The sequence below is a fragment of the Lynx canadensis genome, chromosome C1 (genome assembly GCF_007474595.2).
Source record: "Lynx canadensis isolate LIC74 chromosome C1, mLynCan4.pri.v2, whole genome shotgun sequence".
Taxonomy (NCBI): Eukaryota; Metazoa; Chordata; class Mammalia; order Carnivora; family Felidae; genus Lynx; species Lynx canadensis.
This window is the reverse complement of record NC_044310.1, coordinates 206811761-206831532: the sequence shown is the minus strand read 5'-3', so window position 1 is coordinate 206831532 and position 19772 is coordinate 206811761. Positions and strand designations below refer to the sequence as shown.

At 43.8% G+C, this 19772-nt stretch overlaps 1 protein-coding gene across 2 annotated transcripts in view; it reads left to right on the top strand.

Annotated features, from left to right (window-relative positions):
- Positions 1-18336, top strand: part of AP1S3 (adaptor related protein complex 1 subunit sigma 3) — a 60024-nt gene extending 41688 nt beyond the window's left edge. For both annotated transcript variants that reach the window (XM_030325660.1, XM_030325662.1), the window contains exons 2-5: positions 1414-1592; positions 3748-3856; positions 11327-11464; positions 16640-18336. In XM_030325660.1, coding sequence (XP_030181520.1) covers positions 1414-1592; positions 3748-3856; positions 11327-11464; positions 16640-16675 — 462 coding nt within the window. In that variant the 3' untranslated portion in view covers positions 16676-18336. The remainder of the gene's footprint in view (positions 1-1413; positions 1593-3747; positions 3857-11326; positions 11465-16639) is intronic.
- The last annotated feature ends 1436 nt before the right edge of the window (positions 18337-19772 follow it).

Genomic DNA, 19772 nt, shown 5'->3' with positions numbered 1-19772 from the left:
GCTCAACATCATTAATCATCAGGGAAATACAAATCAAAACCACGAGAGGAGATCACCCCACACTGATTAGAATGACTGTTCTCAAGAAAACAAAAGATAACAGTGTTGGTGAAAATGTGGAGAAAAGGGAACCCTTGTACACTGTTGGTGGAAATGCAAACTGGTGTAGCCATTATGGAAAACAGTATGGAGGTTCCTCAAAGAATTAAAAATAGAACTACTATATGATCCAGCAATCTCACTTCTGGGTATATTTCCAAAGGAAATTAAGTCAGTATTTTAAAGGGATACCTGCAGTCCAACTTCACTGCAACATTATTCACAACAACCAAGATATGGAAGCAACCTAAGCGTCCATTGATAGATGAATGGATAAAGAAAATGTGGTATATATGTGTGTGTTTATGTGTGTTTGTGTGGGAGGGTGGGTAATAATAGAATATTTTCAGTTATAAAAAAAAAAAAAGAAATCCTGTCATTTGTGATATCTTGGATGAACCTTGCTCAATGAAATAAGCCAGGCATAGAAATAGAAATACTGCATGATCTCACTTCCATGTGGAATCTAAAAAGTTAAACTCATAGAGGCATATAGACTAGAACAGTGGTCACCAGGGGTGGGGAAATGGGGGAAACGAGGAGATGTTGGTTGAAGAGTACAAAGTTGCAGCTGTAAGATGAGCAAGTCTAGAGATCTGCTCTTCATGATGACGACGATAGTTAATAATGCTGGGCTGAATACTGGGAGTTTGCTAAGGGAGTAGATTTCAGGGTCTGTCATCATACACACAAAATGGTAACCATGTGAGGAGGTGAAATGTTGATTAGCTGGACTATAGTAATCACTTCACTATAGACATGGATATAAAATCATGTTGTACACCTTAAATGTATACAATTTTTATTAAAAAAAAAAAAGACAATGTTGTCCCTTTCTTTCTCACTCTTTATCCTCCTTCCCTTCTCTCCCTTTTTTTTTCTCTACTATCATTACATTGCTGTAGTTGTGATGGGCAACTGGGGTGTAATTTTTAGAGCAAACTCTTCTGCCATTTTTTAACACTTTATTTTTGGCTTGGGAAGGAAGATTTTGTTGTTTTCTCAAAAGAGTTACATGCTTCCTCAGTATCTTTTTCTCCGTGTAATAAATTTGTGACTCCAGAAGGGAGTACTTTTTACAAATCCTATCTTTCCCCACGAATATAAATAAGCCATGTCTGTAATGTCCCCATTTCTTTATTCTTTAATGGGTTAAATGTAATTTGCAGATGAGATCGTTTTCACGCTGGTGAGAATTTTTTCGTTTGTTCATAACTAGCATCCTTTGTAAGCCCTGCCGTTTAATTTCCAGTGTCTATGTAGAATGACGTAGCTGATAAAGCTCTGTTTTTCTCTGTGCTTTATTTGTTCTAGATACATTTCATATTGCTTTTCAGTCGACAGGGGAAATTACGGCTGCAGAAATGGTACACGACTCTCCCTGACAAAGAGAGGAAAAAGATCACCCGGGAAATTGTCCAGATTGTTCTCTCTCGTGGTCAGAGGACAAGCAGTTTTGTTGACTGGAAGGAACTAAAACTTGTTTATAAAAGGTGTGAGTAACTTTATGAGAATTGTCTTTCTCATTATGGCTTTGGATTGTTTTAAATACCGGGCGTTTTCGATTGCAACACCAATTCCATCATTTACTGAAAGTTTTGGAGGCTGGAGCCCAAATATTTATACCCATAGACTAACAAAAAAGAATTCGCATTTATTGAGAGGTTCTCCCTGTGCCAGGATGGCTTCTAGGTACTTAATCTACATGTGGCTAATATACAAGTGCATTCAAGGAATAGCTTATGGGCACCTATTGTATTTCCAGCACTTCTAATGGCTGTGGGCTCAGTAACTACCCGGCAGGGCTCAGTGCCGCTCTCTTGGAGCTTACTCATTGGTCAGGTAAACAAAACCTCTGTTAATAACAGATGCTGCGGAAAAAAATGCAGGTTAACGTGCTAGAGAGATGGACGGCTGTTATTATTACTCATATTTGCAGATGAGGAAACTGAAGCCACAGAGAATGCAAGTAATCAATTAGTCTTCAGCCACAGTAACTAAGTGACAGTTTGGTAGAGCCAGGCTTTATTTTTTTTAAGTTTATTTATTTATTCTTTTGAGAGAGAAAGAGAGTGCTCGAGTGGGCGAGCATAGGTGCATATGTGGGGGAAGGGCAGAGAGAGAGAGGGAGAGAGAGAGAATCCCAAGAAGGCTCTGCACTGTCAGCTCAGAGCCCCATGCGGGGCTCAAACTCACGAATCATGAGATCATGCCGTGAACCAAAGTCGGGGGCTTAATCAGTTGAGCCACCCAGGTGCCCCCATATCTTTCTGGCTTTAAAGCCTATATATTCTCTCCTGATAGCACCTGCTTGCCATAGCAAGACCATCCTGGAAAGGGACCTCAGTTTATGGATGAGGAAACTGAAGCCCTAAGACGTAAAGCACTTTTGCCCATAAAGACCCAAATAACTGATGCCTAAGCCAGGGCCAGAACCCAGCTGACCCGACCCTGCATCCAACATCCTACTGCCACTCCCAGAAGGAAAATGCACATTAGGAAGGTTCTTGCACGGGGTGTTTATAAAACCTGAAAGGAAAAGACAGAGGCGACCTTGTGGACCATATTTAATGAAGTAAATTACCAGGAGGTGCCTGGGCAAAGCTTCTGCTGCTGAGTCCCAGGATTAAAGCTTTCAGTACTAGCATCCAGAGAGATGTCAGTGAAGGCCTCTTAAAATGAACATCCCAGGGACAGTAAGGCAAAGTCCCAGGAAGCACTTGCCAACAGGAGGCTCGCCCTTACTCTCTGCCTGCTGGTTTTTTAAAACTTTAAGTTCGTTTGTAATTTAAACCATTGTATAAAGAAAAGGCTTTAGCGGTTTTCTCAACAGATACTTGCAGCTCCTGGGTTTATGATGCTGAGCAAGGCAGACTGAGGACCTGCCTTTGGGAAGCCACTGATCTCGTGGGGCAGAGACAGGCCACTAAACGGGCAGTGCTCTGATGGGGGAGGCACAGGAGTGCATAGCAGGGCATCTGGTCCGGTCGGAGAGGTTGGAGATTTCCCAGAGGAAATGACATCCAAGTTCAGAGCTAAGGGAGATGTAGGCAGTTATCCACACAAATGGGATGGGGAAGAGTATTTTAGGCAGAAGAAAGAGTTGCAGAGGGTAGACTGGATAGACTAAAGGCGGGACGCATACAGAAAGAGGGCAGCACAGTGTGAGGCGAGAGCCCTGGTCAGGGGGTTGAAGTTTAGAAAGGACAGTTCACAAGCGGGAGAGGGGCGTGAGCATACCCCCATTCCAGTGGGCCAAGGACTCTGTCCCCAATGGACTGTTTCCTAGGGGTAAAATGGTGTTGAGAGTCTTTCATATAGTTAACAGAAAGAACCCAATGGTCGCCATGTTTTTACATATTCTATTTCACATTTTGGGAACATATTGGATGTGGTGAATGATGATTTCCTTTTTTGATTTGGATGGTTGGGGGAGACTCTCTGAAGAAGAGGTAACTTTGTGTATTCACTGCGGAAAACACCAACTTCAGGTTATTTGATGTGTCATCATATTTTACTTTTCTTTCTTTCTTTCTTTCTTTCTTTCTTTCTTTCTTTCTTTCTTTCCTTCCTTCCTTCCTTCCTTCCTTCCTTCCTTCCTTCCTTCCTTCCTTCCTTCCTTCCTTCCTTCCTTTTTTTCTCTCCAAGGTATGCTAGTTTATATTTTTGCTGCGCAGTCGAAAATCAGGACAATGAGCTCTTGACGCTAGAGATTGTGCATCGTTACGTGGAGCTGCTGGACAAATACTTTGGAAACGTAAGTGTTGTTCTCATCTATTCAGAATCAGTCCCTATTTCAGTTCTTACACCAGTGCTATCTTTCCTTGCATTGCTTCTCCCTCTCAAGTCTAAAGCATGAATTGCATGGGTACAGGGTCCAGAATGTGAGGCGTTCCCCCACTTCCCATGATTCTTTGTAAACAAAAGACCCACAGCTTTCAAGAGGCAGGCCGTGTCTCTGTCTTCAGACCACAACCGCACTAGAGACCCTGTTCGATGAACTGGAATTTAGTTGTGAAGGATTCCTCGATCTTTTCCTTCTCATTCTTCATTGACTGTCATCTCCCTTCTGTTTTGACTTTTCCATCCCCTCTCCAGCTTCTTTTACTAAGTTCCAAGTGTTCTTTTATATTCTTTATATGTTAAAAAAATGCCAAACAAATCAACAAGAGAAAACCCAAATCCTTTTCCTTCCTATTGTTATTTAGTCTCCATGCATTTATTGCCAAGTAGGATTCCATACAAGGGGCAGCGTCCTCAGAACCCATGTGCTCTGGGGCCGCTTAGAGCTTGGGTTCCACCTTTCCTGCTCCAAGGAGATCACAGAGTTACCGCCGGCCCCTTCCTAATGGTCAACACCAGTGATGCTTCTTAAATCTTTACCTGCTCACCTCCCTGCAGTGCTGGATCCTTGCTCGTCACCACACCTCTTTATTTTGCCACAACCCCGAGTTCTGATTCTCATCCCGTTTCTAAAGGCCCCTGCTTGGTTTCTGCCCCCAGCTCCCTTCCTTGCCCTGCCCTTTCTACTCTCCTTGCAGGTCTGCCTGACTGTCGCTTCCAGAATCCATGACCCTATGGCTCTCTTGCGCTCTGCTGAGGACGGTCTTCACTGGGCTTCCCACAGCCGTCTCAGTCTTTTGTTTTCTTCTTACAACCATCTCAGCCTCAACACGTCAAGAACTACAGTCACCTTCTGCAAACCTGTTCTGTCTTGTGATTGAGTCTATTGTGTCCCGGGATCCTCCAATGCTTCCTTCTTTCTTCTTTCTCCACGCTTTGCTAAAGGCGGCCTTTGTCTATTCCGATTGGACTACAGTCCATCTCTTTGCTCCCACTCCCACCCGGTGTAGGTTTACTTGGGATGGCAGTTTTCCTTTTCATTGGGACCTCACCTCTGGCCCTTTCTGCCTCTGGGCTCATCTCTGCCTCCCTTTCCTGGCTTGTCAGTTACCATCTTCCTTGCAATGCACAGATCCAGGGTGACAGACATCCTCAGTCACTTTCCATCGTCTATAATGAGTAACAGCCAAACATTGTAGCCTGGCACGTGAGCTTTCTAAACATCCATCCCAGGCCACTTCTCCGACCTTCTCGCTTTTCTCTTTTTATCCCTGACGTGCCCAGTGCCCCAGCAACGTGGAACAGCCTGGTATTACCCGTAACTTGTGCAGGGTTTGTGTGGCCCCCAAACAGCACGTCTCTCGAGATCATGACCTAGGACTTAGTCGTTTGATTTTTCAACACGTGCAAGCAACTCTGGGCCAGATTTTAGCAAATGTTCCAGAAACATGTCATCCAGTTCACAGTCTCAAGAAATAAGTCATTGGATTTGGAGTGTTTTCTCTCAGTAATGTTCTCTTCCCCATTCCCCTGCTCGCTGGTTTTTATTAAGCGTTGTTGGGAGAGTTTGCTTCCATAAGACATTTTGTTCTCTGTCCAATGGAATGAGTAGCGTTTGCGGTATTGGTTGGGGTTTTATCAGATTTCTTGCAACGATTTTCACCAGCGTGAGCACTTGAAAGGTTTTTGAAAGAATTTTCTCTCCCTCCCTCCCTGTATCCTTTTGATTCTCCTTTATTCCCTTTATAAATGATGTTAGAAGATGACCTTTAATGTTGCTTCAGAGATTCAGGTTGTTGGTCAGTATACAGAGTAAGACAGGCAGACCATTTTTCTTTCTCTTCCTCTTAGGTTTTCTCTAAGTTTTTATTTATTTATTTATTTATTTATTTATTTATTTATTTATTTTTCAATATATGAAATTTATTGTCAAATTGGTTTCCATACAACACCCAGTGCTCATCCCAAAAGGTGCCCTCCTCAATACCCATCACCCACCCTCCTCTCCCTCCCACCCCCCATCAACCCTCAGTTTGTTCTCAGTTTTTTTTTTTTAATTTTTTTTTTTTAACGTTTATTTATTTTTGAGACAGAGAGAGACAGAGCATGAACGGGGGAGGGGCAGAGAGAGAGGGAGACACAGAATCTAAAGCAGGCTCCAGGCTCTGAGCCAACAGCCCAGAGCCCGACGCGGGGCTCAAACTCACGGACTGTGAGATCGTGACCTGAGCTGAAGTCGGACGCTCAACCGACTGAGCCACCCAGGCGCCCCTGTTCTCAGTTTTTAAGAGTCTCTTATGCTTTGGCTCTCTCCCTCTCTGACCTCTTTTTTTTTGCTTCCCCTCCCCCCATGGGTTTTCATTTTTTTAAAGAGAGATTTGCAAACATATAATAGGATGTTTTCAAACTTGAGATTAGTTAAATTTATGCTTTCCATTATTCAAATGAAGCCTGACATTTTGAAATCCACTGCAGACCTGGCCTTTTGTAAAGGCCTGCAGGAGTTTTTGTGAGGCCCAGGCTTCCCTAGGACCTTCTGCCCCTAATTTCCGCACTCTGGTTTGAACTATATGTTTTCCTAGATTTACCCAACTGTGATAACGTGAATTGGGGTTAAATTTCGATCTTAGTCTTATCATGACACATTGGATTCTTAAGACGATCTAAATCACCTTCACCAGTGCTAAGCTCAGTTAAGATATAAGGAGAATCAAAATGAATTCCTATTTCTCTAACATTAATTTTTCATCCTATTGTGGCGTACCTTTAGAAGCTCTGTCTTTGCCACGGACCAAAATTTAATTCACTAAAAAATTCAATGAATCTTTTATTAAGCTAAGAGCAGCTAAGAGCAATTCAAGGCTATGTGCCCAGTAGGTGTTCAGTTCTTATTAATTAACTGTGATGAGCAAAGGCTACCAGTACTGATTCTCACTGACATCATCTCAGGAATAATCTATTTCTCTTTGGCACTCTTTTTTTCTTTGTTAATACTGAAGGTTTCCTTGAATTCTGCCCTTGATATTATCCAAGAGAAAACTTTGTACTGTGTTTCTCTTACAACAGTGGAAAATATTACCTTCCTATGGCAGATCAATCAAACTCTCTGGCTACTAACTTATGTATTTTTTGAGCATTTTTCCATTCCAGGGAGACTTACACGGATTAACTAGTTAATCTTTCAATCTTCCGTAAACAGCATTAACCCCAATTTACAGAGGCTACGAAGAGATGCCCCAGAGTCTTTGAGTAGATAAAGGTCTGTTTGAGGATTTAGCCACCTGCCATATTGTCCCATTACAGGCTGTGGTATGAGTTTTTGCTGATGTGCTCAGAGGGTATGGGTGTTGCTATCCCAAAGAGGCTTGATCTTGATTTAGGAAGTTTTCTTCTAGGAGGAGGAAGGCTCTGAGTCCTGCTAGGTCCTGAGTGAGTGGTGCCCAGTCACCCACTAACCAGACCCGTGATTTGGCTTATGATAGATCTCTAATTTCACAGATAAGAAAGTAACACTCCAAAAGGTCAACAGAAATATTTACTTTGCTAATCTCATGGGGCTGTTGTGGGGATCAAAGAGACAGTGTGATCGACAATACTTTATAAACTGTCAATTGCTATGTCGTTGTACCTTAAACTGTAATTATTATTTTATATATGGTTTTATACGTTTGCTGTATGTAATTTAAACTTTCTGTACTTACTTTAGAACAGAATTCAGTAAGAGAAGGCTCTTCTTAGACTCTATCCAAAAGTATTTAGTTAATGAAATGTCAGAAATACTCTTACGAAGTCATGTATTCTGCTCTAAGAGAAGACCCTCAAGCCAAATTAAAGCACAGGCTAAGAGATCAAGGGTGAAATTAAATTATCACTGTTTCTGCCTTCTTATAAGCTTTCTTCCAGAGTCTATATATACACAAGAAAATGTGAAAAAAAAATTCAGATGCTCACGTGTTTATAAACACGGAAACCATTTATTTTTACATAATAGATGAAATGTGGTAATTTAAGCATCGAGGGCACATTCCTGATGTACTGGGACAGTACTCTTAAGTGGAATCACCAGTATTTGAGTAATTGGGCAGTTAGCTGAAGAAACCTGCATTTGGTCTAGGGTGCTCCGGGAGGTGTTTCCTGTTTCTGCTCTCAGATACAGTAACCCCTTGGGGTTAGGCTCAAAGAATAACCATAGAAGTAGCATTTTGGAGTTGCTGTATACAAAATCGTTGCTCATATGTGACACTCCCTACAGTTCCGATAGAACTTGTACCCCTGTTTCCTTATAACCTAGAGATAGTCACTGTACATCCAAGTTGCTGCTGTGTGTGTGTGTGTGTGTGTGTGTGTGTGTGCGTGCGTGCCTGCGCGTGTGTGTTCTCTATCGGACTTTGCGTGCCTGAGACTTTATTCCCTTCCCTTGAAAATAGATGCAGTCAATTAACCGCCCCATGGCTGTCTGCGAGTGGGGTTTGAGACGTTCCTGAAAAACTTGCATTAGTATCTGCCAGGTTCACCTTGCAGGATCCCAGCTGCTGGTTTCTCCTAATGAGGCTCCCATCTGTCTCCGATTCCTGTCTACGCCTGCCTTGAACTCTGAGGTTCCTCAGCTTTTGCTACTGTTACTCCTGACTTCCTGCCTCTACTGACCTCTGGTAACTGCTTGCTCCTTGTGTCTTCTTTAACCAGACATACGCAGTTTTATTTCTAAATGGGATTGCATTACGCATGGTAGTCTGCAACTTGCTTTCTTTTCCTTCCCCTCTCCAAATGTACCTTGGAGTTCTTTCCCCATTTGTCCATGGAAATCTCTCTCATTCTTTCCAACTTCTACATGGAATTTCCACACCGTCACAACAGACAGAGAGGCAGACGGACTGTTGTGGGAGGGAGGAGGTAGAGATAGATGTATACACCCACTTGTTGTGGATTTACCCGCTTACTGCTGTTTTCTAGTGAATGAGGAGACCAGGACCTTTGCAGGTAGTTGGAAGAGTTTTTCTGAGCTGACCATTTATGGTCGTGATATTTACCTAATGATTTACCTCGTAGAGTCTGCAACTTCATTGACCTAAGTCCTAAATACGTGAAGCAGTTTGCTAAAACGTTGACATCCGCTTCATGTAACGTTATAGCCCTCAGTAGGATCAGAGAATCAGTGATCTGGGAACCCATTAATTCCCAGCCTCATAGAAACAAGGCCTAAATAGTGACTGACTCATTTGTCCTACAGATATGTCCTGCATCCTATGATGTGCTGGATACCGGGGATATTAAGATGACTGAGGTCTGTGCCTGAGCTCACAGTGCTGGGGGAGAGATCGATAAGTAAGCATACACTAGTGCCCACAGATGTAAGAGAGAACACAGAGCAAGTGGTGTGAAATCTGAGTGGGGGAAAAGAGGCTTTGGTGGAATCTCCGGACCCCTGACTTTTGAGTTTGGCCTTGGAAAAGTGAGCTTCATTTTGCCAGCAGCGTAAAGAAAAGGACATCTGGGGTGTATCCCAGGAATCGCTCGTATGTGCAAAGGTAAAGGCATAAAAGAACACAGTGGACCGTGGCTGTAGCACGGGGGTGATGCTGACACAGGAAGCTAGAGAGAGGGGGGCCCAGGCTAGGTGGTAAAGAGTCCCAAAAGGCACGTAGAGGAATTAAAACTTTGTTCTGGACATAAGACCTTACACAGGAGAGGAACGAGATCAGTACTTTAGCAGAGCGTTAGTCATTGTTGGCCTTGAGTGGGGACCGACGCCACCTAACAGGTCATTGCAGTGGCCTCGGTGAGAGAGGTTGCAGGCCTGAGAGAAGGCGGCGAAAGGGTAGCAGACAGAAGAGGCGAAGGGGTGTCGTTTATTTACACGATGGAATCAACAGGAACTGATGACCAGACTGAGCGGCATGAGACCCGAGGCAGGGGGAAAAGAATGACGGGGAGGGAGAAATCAGTGGCACTGTGGAGTGAATTCGGTCAAGCCCCAGATCGAATTTTCAGCTACTAAGCAAAATGGTCTGCGGGGAAGAGAATACGCTTAGCTTCAGTTTGGCAGATGGTGACTTGGACTGAGGAATGTCCAGGCAGACATGTCTCCTGAGCAGGTGAAGATATTGGACTCGCTCCAGAAGGAGATCAGGGCTACACATCCAGGTGATGGGACCCTGGAGGTGAGACACAGCCATAGAGAGTCTGTGAGGTTGTCTAGAGTATATGTATCGCAAAGAGAAGAAGCTCTCATGAAACATGCCAATGCTGAAGAAGAAGGTGGGTCACCAGAAGGTAAACGGCCTGAAGCAGCGGTGTTGATTTTGCTGATGTCCCAAGCCCCCCTCCAGAAATACTTCTTCACCGAATGCAAAGTAGCGGGGGAGATAAATCATCCAGAGAGTCTGAGAAGGAATCACCAGAGATGTTGGGCAAGAACAGGCCTTGAATGGTATGGCCCAGGTCAGGGAGCAAGGGAGAGATTTTTCAAGCGAGACATGGTGGCGTGTATCCAGCGCTACTGAGAGGTAAAGGAGGCGGAGGGCAGAGGGCGAGAAACTTGCAGTTAGCAGCAACCTTCCAGAGGGTGTGGAATAGGAACGGGGATGTCGGGGAGTTGAGGAAAACGTGAGAAGGAAAACACCAGGAGAGTGCCAGTGTGGCCAATCAGGGAATTGGAAATAAGCCCTATTGGGATCATGAGGGGCGGCTCTCTTGCCTCTGGCTTCACTTGAACCACGAAATCTATTAGGCTCTGCTTTGGTCTGTGACAGTGGTTCTCCCCCTGTGGTCCCCAGACCTCCATCATTAGCATCGCCTGGGAACCCCTCACACGTGCAGACTCTCGGGCCTTACCCAGACCCGCCGAATCCCAACGTTCAGGGTGGGGACCCAGCAGGTGCCTTCCGTGTGGATTCAGTGCGCTCTGAAGTTTGAGAACCACTGGCTTGTGGCATAATTTTGAGAAAAATTAGCACAGGTGAGCTGATTTGCCTCTGAGGCGTGAGCTGCTGATAGTCCTGTAGCTAGGAGCCCAGACTTTCGGACCAGAGAGCGGGAGGAAGGAGGCGAGGCCCTCGTGCCTGACATCACTGGGGACTCGGCCTCTGTTCCGGCAGGTGGAAATAGGAGCCATGCTGCCCGATCCCTCTCCCGAGTCTCAAATTTCTTGTTGTGACGTCAAAGAATGTTATTTAAGGACATGGTCTGCCTAATAGAATGTGGTTTTACTTTTGCTAAAGCGCCTGGGATTCCCCACTTCTATTTTTCTGTCCTTAGAATACCATTTGATAGTTTTCCCTTTGGTGCGCCACCTGGGTGTGGCTGTTGGAGAAGCTTGAGGCTGATACGTGTTTCCCCTGCTGCTCCTGCAAGTTCACCGACACGTTTGTTTTTGTCTGGCCAGGTCTGCGAGCTGGATATTATCTTTAATTTCGAAAAGGCTTATTTTATCCTCGACGAGTTTATAATGGGTGGAGAAATTCAGGAAACGTCCAAGGAATCTGCTGTCAAAGCCATTGAAGATTCTGATATGTTACAGGAGGTCAGTACAACGGGGACAGATAACGATGGGGACGACTGTGTGTTGGCCGACACTTCTTGAGTCCTTGACGCTGTGTGGGGTGCGGTTTTTAAGCAACTTACCTGTGTTCGCTCTTAAGAGGCGAGTGAACGGAGACACAGAGAGGTTAAACAACCTGCCTGATGTCACACAGCTGGAAAGTGTGGAATAGAGAGTTGAACCCAGGAACTTGGGCTCCAGAGTCTTGGCTTTTCATGTTTGGCTGAGCTCTTTAGTGAGGATACCTCAGTTGTCAACAAGGAACCAAAAGCTGGGTGCTGTTTTTTTTTTCAGACATTTAACGAGAGGTATAAAAAGACTTTCATTAAAATATCTGTGCTCCCCTGGGAAAGGAGAATAGCAGTGCATTGTCACTCCGTTTGCCAGGGATATTAGTTTATTACTGAAGATGGCATTTATCATTGTAATTAAAATTCCTTACACCTCCTGGCGAGGCTGCACGTGTGCTCCTATTTGCATAAATAAATTGGGAATCCTGTGGTTTGCTTGCCAAGGTATAAATGGGCCCTGAAGCATCCATGTGGTCGTGCTCCTGACTCTGTGATATTTACATAAAATACAGTGGGTCTTTTATTTTATTTTTATTTTAGAGAGAGAGAGAGTGCCCATGAGTGAGGGAGAGGGGCAGAGGGGGGAAGAGAGAGAGAGAGAGAGAGAGAGAGAGAGAGCAAGGGAGAAGGGCACAGAGAGAGAGAGAGAGAGAGAGAGAGAGAGAGAGAGACTCTCAAGCAGGCTCTCTGCTCAGCACGGAGGCCTGATGTGGGGCTCGATCCCACAACTCCGGGAAGGTGACCTGAGGCGAAATCAAGAGTCAGACACTCAACCGACTGAGCCGCCCAGACGTCCCACGTGGGGCTTCTAGAAGCAGTGCAGATTTGCACCATACATCACACCTAATGAGGGAACTTACCTACATCGGCCCCTTGACTCCTCCCAAGGACACTGACGGGGAGCACGGCACCCCGCTGACCTTTGGCCTCCTAATGAGGTGATCCCACCAACCCTTGCACAGGCCACCTCTAGGCACTTCTTCCCACAGCGTCACTGGGTCTTTCCACCTGCCTGTCTCACAATGGCAGGTCATGAGATTCCAGAGGATTACATGCTCTCTTTTAAAAAATGGCGTCAAAGCCATTCTTCCTGCTGTTCAAGAAATAGGAGACTGGGTTAATGAAACAGCATCAGGGATGGTCTCCCAGCAACTTTTCTGGCACCTCGCTGAGCTGATGACTTATTCCAGCCCATCCGGGGTGGGGGGAAGCAGAGCTCAAGTGAATGGACTCTGAGGAAGACACCTGTTGGAGTAGGTGCCCGGAAGCATCCGCGTGTGCCTTTGAGGAGACTGGTTCATCTCGCTCTGGAGGTGTTCTCACCGCAAGAAATGCATTTAAACCCTCTGATGTTTGCTTGGCTCTCTCCAAACGCCAAAGGAAGGGAATTTTACAAGGTGCTTGAGAAATCAGGGGTTTGGAAATTCCACAGGACAACCTTTCTTAAAATATGCCAAGGGTTATTTATAACCCTATCCTCAGGGCCCTTACTGTGGAGTCTACTTACGGGAGAAAGAGACTTTTTAGCGGGGTCTCGGGCACTAACGGTAATTGCAGCTTTCTGAACTGGGGCCAGGACACAATCTGGGTTATTTTGAATTCCTGCTCTGGAAGAAATACAGGGTTTTAAAGAGCTGGGAGTGCATCTGATGCTGCTAGTTCCACAGAAATCTGGGAAGCAGGTATTTCAAGAAAGAGCCCTTCCACAATTAAACGCTAACTGGTAGCTCGCGTTCTTGCTGATCGAGCGGAAGGTCTTGATGGGCAGGGCTCACGGGCCCCTCTGTTTAGCCTCTGTGTCCCCATGGTGACCAGGCAATGTCATGACTGCCCTCTAAATCTCTCTGGGTAAACTAACAGCACCTGCCAAATAGAGACGACGTTATCAGCATTCTCTTGGGCTCCGGGTACTTCAGCTAAGTCAGTGAACGTTTGGGGAGCTGGCTGAAAAATGGGCTGTGTATATCCGGTCAGAAAAGCGTAGAATGACTAGGCACAAGCCACGTAATTACAGAAAGAAGAAAAAAAATACTGCTTCCTTTTTTCCCCTGTCCTTTGGACCTAAGCACATATTTTAGCTACTAAAGGTTAAGGGAGGCCTTTGTAACATTGCTTTCGCTTTTAGCCCCTAGAACTTTCCCTGACCCCTAATTAATAAAGGTTTCTTAGAATAAAAAAGCCATCCTCGCATATTTAGTAAGAAGACACAGAGTCTTAAATTTGCAAATGCTCAAAGATTATTCTGAGTGTCCTGGGGCTTGGTGTTAGTGATATGGATTAAAAAAGAACAGATTAGGGGACCTGGGTGGCTCAGTCGGTTAATGTCCAACTTCAGCTTGGGTCACGATCTCACGGTTCGTGAGTTCGAGCCTCGAGTCGGGCTGTGTGCTGACAGCTCAGAGCCCGGAGCCCGCTTCGGATTCTGTGTCTCTCTCTCTCTCTGCCCCTCCCCTGCTCATTCTCTGTTTCTCCCTCTCTCAAAAATAAATAAACATTAAAAAAAATTTTTTTGGGGGCGCCTGCGTGGCGCAGTCGGTTAAGCGTCCGACTTCAGCCAGGTCACGATCTCGTGCTCCGTGAGTTCGAGCCCCGCGTCAGGCTCTGGGCTGATGGCTCAGAGCCTGGAGCCTGCTTCCGATTCTGTGTCTCCCTCTCTCTCTGCCCCTCCCCCGTTCATGCTCTGTCTCTCTCTGTCCCAAAAATAAATAAACGTTGAAAAAAAAAAATTTAAAAAAAAAAAATTTTTTTTTTAATAAAAAAATGCAAAGAACAGTTTAATTGGTTGGGGGTGACTTTTGGAGGTGTCTTATTTTGTGGGTGACAACCTGTGGACAGTGGCTTGAAGTGATAAGAAAACAAACTGAAAGAGGAAGGTAGTTAGCTTATTACCTGCAGGGGTTGCAATTCCTGGCATCACCAGTGGGGGCGACGGACAGAAGAGGTTTCCCCACAAAATGAGGAGCCCGAGTCAAAATGGTGTCTCATTGGCTCAAGCGAGAGAATACCTTGCCTGTGTATGCGTGGAGGCATGAGAATGGCATAGGTGCATCCCCACATTGTCACCCTGAAAAGCACAACCCACGTTGGGGTACCTCGGTGGCTCAGTCAGTTAAGTGTCCTACTTCCGATCTTGGCTCAGGTCATGATCCCAGGATCCTTGGGCTCCACACCGAGCATGAAGCCTGCTTGGGATCCTCTCTCCCTCTCTGCCCCTCCCCTGCGCGCTCGCTCTCTCTCTAAAACAACAACAACAACGACGACGACGAAAACAAAACCCACAACCCATGTTAACTGCTAAGCAAAGCCATAAAGCAGTAAAAACTTACAGTATGTACAGTGCGAAATCCACAAGAAACTTGGTGGTGCAAGAAGGGGTCCTGAGGGACAGATCCTGGTCCTCTTGTGAAACACAGAGCTCTTTAAGGTTGTGCCAGCCTTGAGTGTCTATTCCAACCTTGAAAGCAGGAAGCTCAAGAAAATACCAACCTTGTACGCTATTGATTCATGTAACTTGAGTAACAGCATGGCCCAGAAAGGGCAGTCAGTGTCGTCTGTAGCCGACTGAGGTAGCCGGTGGTGGGAGGTGGTGCCAATAACTAGAAGCCGGCAAAGTGACAATTCCAGAGGCTTTTGCTGGCCCAAGCCCCTTCCGAGGCTGCAGGCTCATGTGGTGGAATTTATAAAGGTAAGATATCGTAGCCGCAAAGCGCATGTAGCCATACAGTGAATACATTATAGAAGCATGTCAGACACTTAATGAATGAAAACCTTAGGCTATGGTTCTGGATTTTGGGATACTTGTCCTTTAAAAACGCATAATCTGTTACTGCCTTCCTCATTCTAAATCAACTTCATACCCAATTTTGTATTTGCAACTTTGTATTCCTTTCCAAATGGTATAAACTCTAGGTGCTAAAAAACAGGCGTGGGCCCCTGGCCAGTGTGATAGCCCTGCTAAGTTTGAAGACACCGGCAGCAATTGTAAGAGGAGATGCAGACAGGGCAGAGGGCTGGGGGTGTGGGCTTCTCTTGGCCAGTGCTCATCTGGAGGCGTAAGAGCTTTATAAGAAAGTGTGGGTGACCGAGCGCAAGTGTTTCAGCATAGGAGCCCTGGAATTCTAAACAGAGCTGGTGAAAACCCGTTGGAACGCCTGATTTCTAACCTTGGTTCCCTCTGAGTGATATTGCTTAGCCATGGCCTTGCCGTTTGGCCCATGCGGATCAATTGTCTTCCTGGCCAGATGCAAGTGAATTATGCACCCTGAGGTTCAAGGTTAAGCACAGTTTGATCACTGCTGATGGAGCTGACTGGGGCTTACACGAAAGAGGCAGGGGCGTTTCCCCAAGGCTGCCCCCTTGAACTTTTGTATTGATTCGACACAGGAGCCACTGTGTTACACAAATATATAAGTCTACAATAGAAGACAATGCAAGAGACGACCCATTTATCTTGCATGGTAAAGGGCTTGCCCATCACGGTATATTTCAACTCTACCTGCAATTGTGAATCTGGCCGAACGTTTCTTCAAAAGTACTGGCAAAAAATTATGGCCTTCTGGCATGTTAACAAACTTGCTAACTGGTGAGGAGGATGAAGGAAGTTCGCATACTTTGGAGGAAAGCCTTTTCAAAATACATGGGAGAAATCCTTAAGAATCCTAGTTTGTGTGTGCTTTTTATATCTTGCCAACAAGCGTAGAAAGATGCTTTGCACAGTATCTGTAGCAATTCTGATGTTACAGAGATACAGTCGAGATTTCTCTACTACGTGTGCCTGGAGGTGGGTGCTCATGATCATTTAGGCACGTTTACCCGAAGTCAACAGTGGCATATTGGCAGCTATTGCCTTAGAATTTCTCTTATCGGACATTCTTTTTGGGATCAAGCGTAGCTTTTTCCGTGCAAAGTTATTAAGTTCCAGCCACATGGATGTGTATGCACGTTACGCTCAAACTTTGAACCGCTGTTCTTGATAACTTGTGTTCAATAACCGCGAACAATAAGGAAGTAAAAGAATGACAAAGGTTTCACATTCTGCTAAAGGCTGTCGAAGGGGCTCTTGTTCTAATTTCTCGTTCTCTTTCAGACGATGGAAGAATATATGAGCAAGCCTACGTTTTAACCGCGCGTCTACTTGAAGACTCCCGAGTCCCCCACGCTGTGAGCCTGTAAATTAGCAGAACCTGCCGTCCAGTTCCTTGACGAGCTTCTGGCAGCATGCCAAAAATAACCTAAAAGGGATCCTTCGTTAACTAGCAATTAAGTTGTTTCACATAACATATTTATCGTTATTACATATCTGTATTATGCTGTACGTAACTACTTACTATGGCTCTGGATGTTCAAGCAACTGCTTTATGACTCAGTAGACTGGGTATGTGTCTACAGTGCTTTAATTCCATGTGATATTTTTAAGCTAATTTAAGTAAAGGTGTTGCAATATGTTTATTGTTGCATTCCATTCTCTGCTGACAGCTGAATAATAACCCATGGTTTTGAACATGAAATACATGTTGTATTATGAGTAATTCTTTTCTAAATGTTCAACTTTTTAAATTGTATAATAATTCAAAATTATGTTAATAGTTCAGAGTTCATACATAATGCTAGACATTTTTTTTTTAGATACAATTAGTAAAATGTAAATTTCAGTCCAGGTACAATGTATCTGATTTTAATATCCTGCATTCTTTATTTTTTCAGGGTTGGAATTAAGGAAAATAACCAAAGATAGTAAGGGACTGAAGTGGTTTTGATATCATGGAAGCTGCTATCTAGTCGAGATTTTCATTTTACCTTTTAATTGAATATAAAGGGCATTCCATTATAAGGTTATATTTTCCTATAAACTCTCTGTATTTATTAAGGATTTCAGACTTCTGGAGATACAGTGTCTATGACTTCCCTTATTATAACAATAATATAATAAAGATGAATAACAGTAGCAGTAATTATAATAACTACTACTATTTTAATAAGTTTTAAGGTTCCAAGCACTTAGCTGCTTGAGAGATTTTGCTTCAAACATGTTTTAATGTGCATCTACTATGTTTGACGACTGATTGTTTATTAGACTTACTTATTATAACAGCCTATATAGTAGATGCCCTTCCTCCTTTTTTACTTCCTCATGCCCCGAATTAAATATTTGCTGCTGATCATTATTATTCTCAATATGTTGCATTCCTGATTTGCCGGAATGAAAGTTCTCTGTAACCAGGTAGTAAACGTGATCAGACATTACAGGGAAATAGCTCGTGACACTCTGTGTTGATGTCCCACCTCTGATGTCCTACGTGTGCATTTTCCATGTTCATTTTGAGGTCTGGTATCATTCGGGTTGGCGTGGTTAGGGATCCCTCATGCTTTTCCTAAGAGAGCAGTGTGCTGGCTGCTGTATTCTTTCCCTAGAAGATCCTATATGGTGGACCTTTAGAGAACATGAAGGAAAAATGCCCTCTCTGATTCATCTTGCCAGATATATTGAAGGAAAAATAAGACACGAACAGAAGAAAAACTTGGCCAATTCCTCAATAGAGCCGTTACTAAAAAGAAGGAACTCAGATTAGTATACGAAGGAATTATTGGGCTTTTAATATCTGTTTACTCAGGCTAATCCTGTGATTACAATGATGGCTTGGATTGAAGTTTAACTGCCATTTTTGATCACTCTGTTTATTTGATGTCTTCCGATTTGTGTTGTCAATATGGTGGAACTCTTTTATTTTTAAAAAGGTTTGTGGGGCCCCTGGGTGGCTCAGTCGGTGATGCGTCCGACTTCGGCTCAGGTCATGATCTCACGGTTTGTGAGTTCAAGCCCTTCATTGGGCTCTTGTGCTGACAGCTCGGAGCCTGGAGCCTCCTTCTGATTCTGTGTCTCCCTCTCTTTTTCTGCCCCTCCCCAGCTTGTGCTCTCTCTCTCTCTCTCAAAAATAAACATTAAAAAAATAATAATAAAAAGTTCTGCAAAGGTAGACTTTATGTAAGCCATTGTGTTTTCCTGGTTCTTTTGAAGTTTTCGGCCATTTTTGGGTGAAGGTATTTATTCATGTATTCTTTCAAATGGGCTAATCCCACGTTAGACATTATCAAGCTGTATACTGGGCTTTCAGACTCCGTGTCGGTGTCTCACATAGAAAACGAGCGAAATGATAGAGCACGCTGGGTGAATATGAGGTATTTGGGGGACATTTTATGTGGGTCTCGGTGAAAGCAATCATTATATTTTCTTTATATTATACAATTATAATAGAACTACCAAGTGAAAGATAATAAATGCTAAATTTGTACAAAACTTCCAAATAAAATGTTTTTACATTTTGTAACGAGGAATTTGAGTGTGTTTTTTACGAATAGAATTGGTTTTTGATCAAATTTTATGCTAGAAGTTTCTACTCATAATTCCTGGTGATAGTCCCTTCAATGTGATCTCTGTGGTTTCTTGGCACTTACCGTCAGGAAGCAGCTTCGCAAGCAGGTGAGAGCAAATGGAGAGAAGAGTCTAAACCGTTTTGCTTCGACTGACTTCTCATCATTCACCCACAGTTTGGTAATCTGATCTCTTTGCGTGTAGTCAATGATGCATTCTTTAAGTCTAGTAATTTCTTTCATGAGCAAACGTTAAGTTGGGACAAAGTAAGGGAATCTTTAATTCATTCAAACTTTTTTTTTTTTTTTTTTTTTTTTTTTTTGCCAAATCAAGTCTCCTAAAGTAATGAAAATCCTTTTCATCAAACACACAGATGTTGTTCTACTAGGCCTAATCATACCTCCTTAAGATTCATATTGTAACACCTAGGAAACATCACTGAGGAACTGTGTTTACTTTTCTGAGATTGAATCAATGAACTTCGTTGGTAAATGTTACCGTATTCTTTCACATGGTCTCTGCAATTTTGGATGAAGTCCAGTCAGATGCTCTGGGAAGTAAGTAACATAAGCCAATGACTGTTTTTCAGTAATTAGCAAAGTGTGGGCCATTAAAAATCTTTCTCTCCTTCCAAAAAATAGGGGGGCGGGGGGGGGGGAAGTGCTTAAATTACTATTGAAGTAAAATAAGGATATCTCACATTTAAAATCAAGCAAACTCATAATTTCTTTTCTTCAGCATAAATGTCTTATTTACTTCCAAATATTATCAAGTAAATCATGGTGGCCTCTTTCTACTAAATATTCCTTTTACACACAAGATTAACATTTCAAACGTGCAAATTATCAAG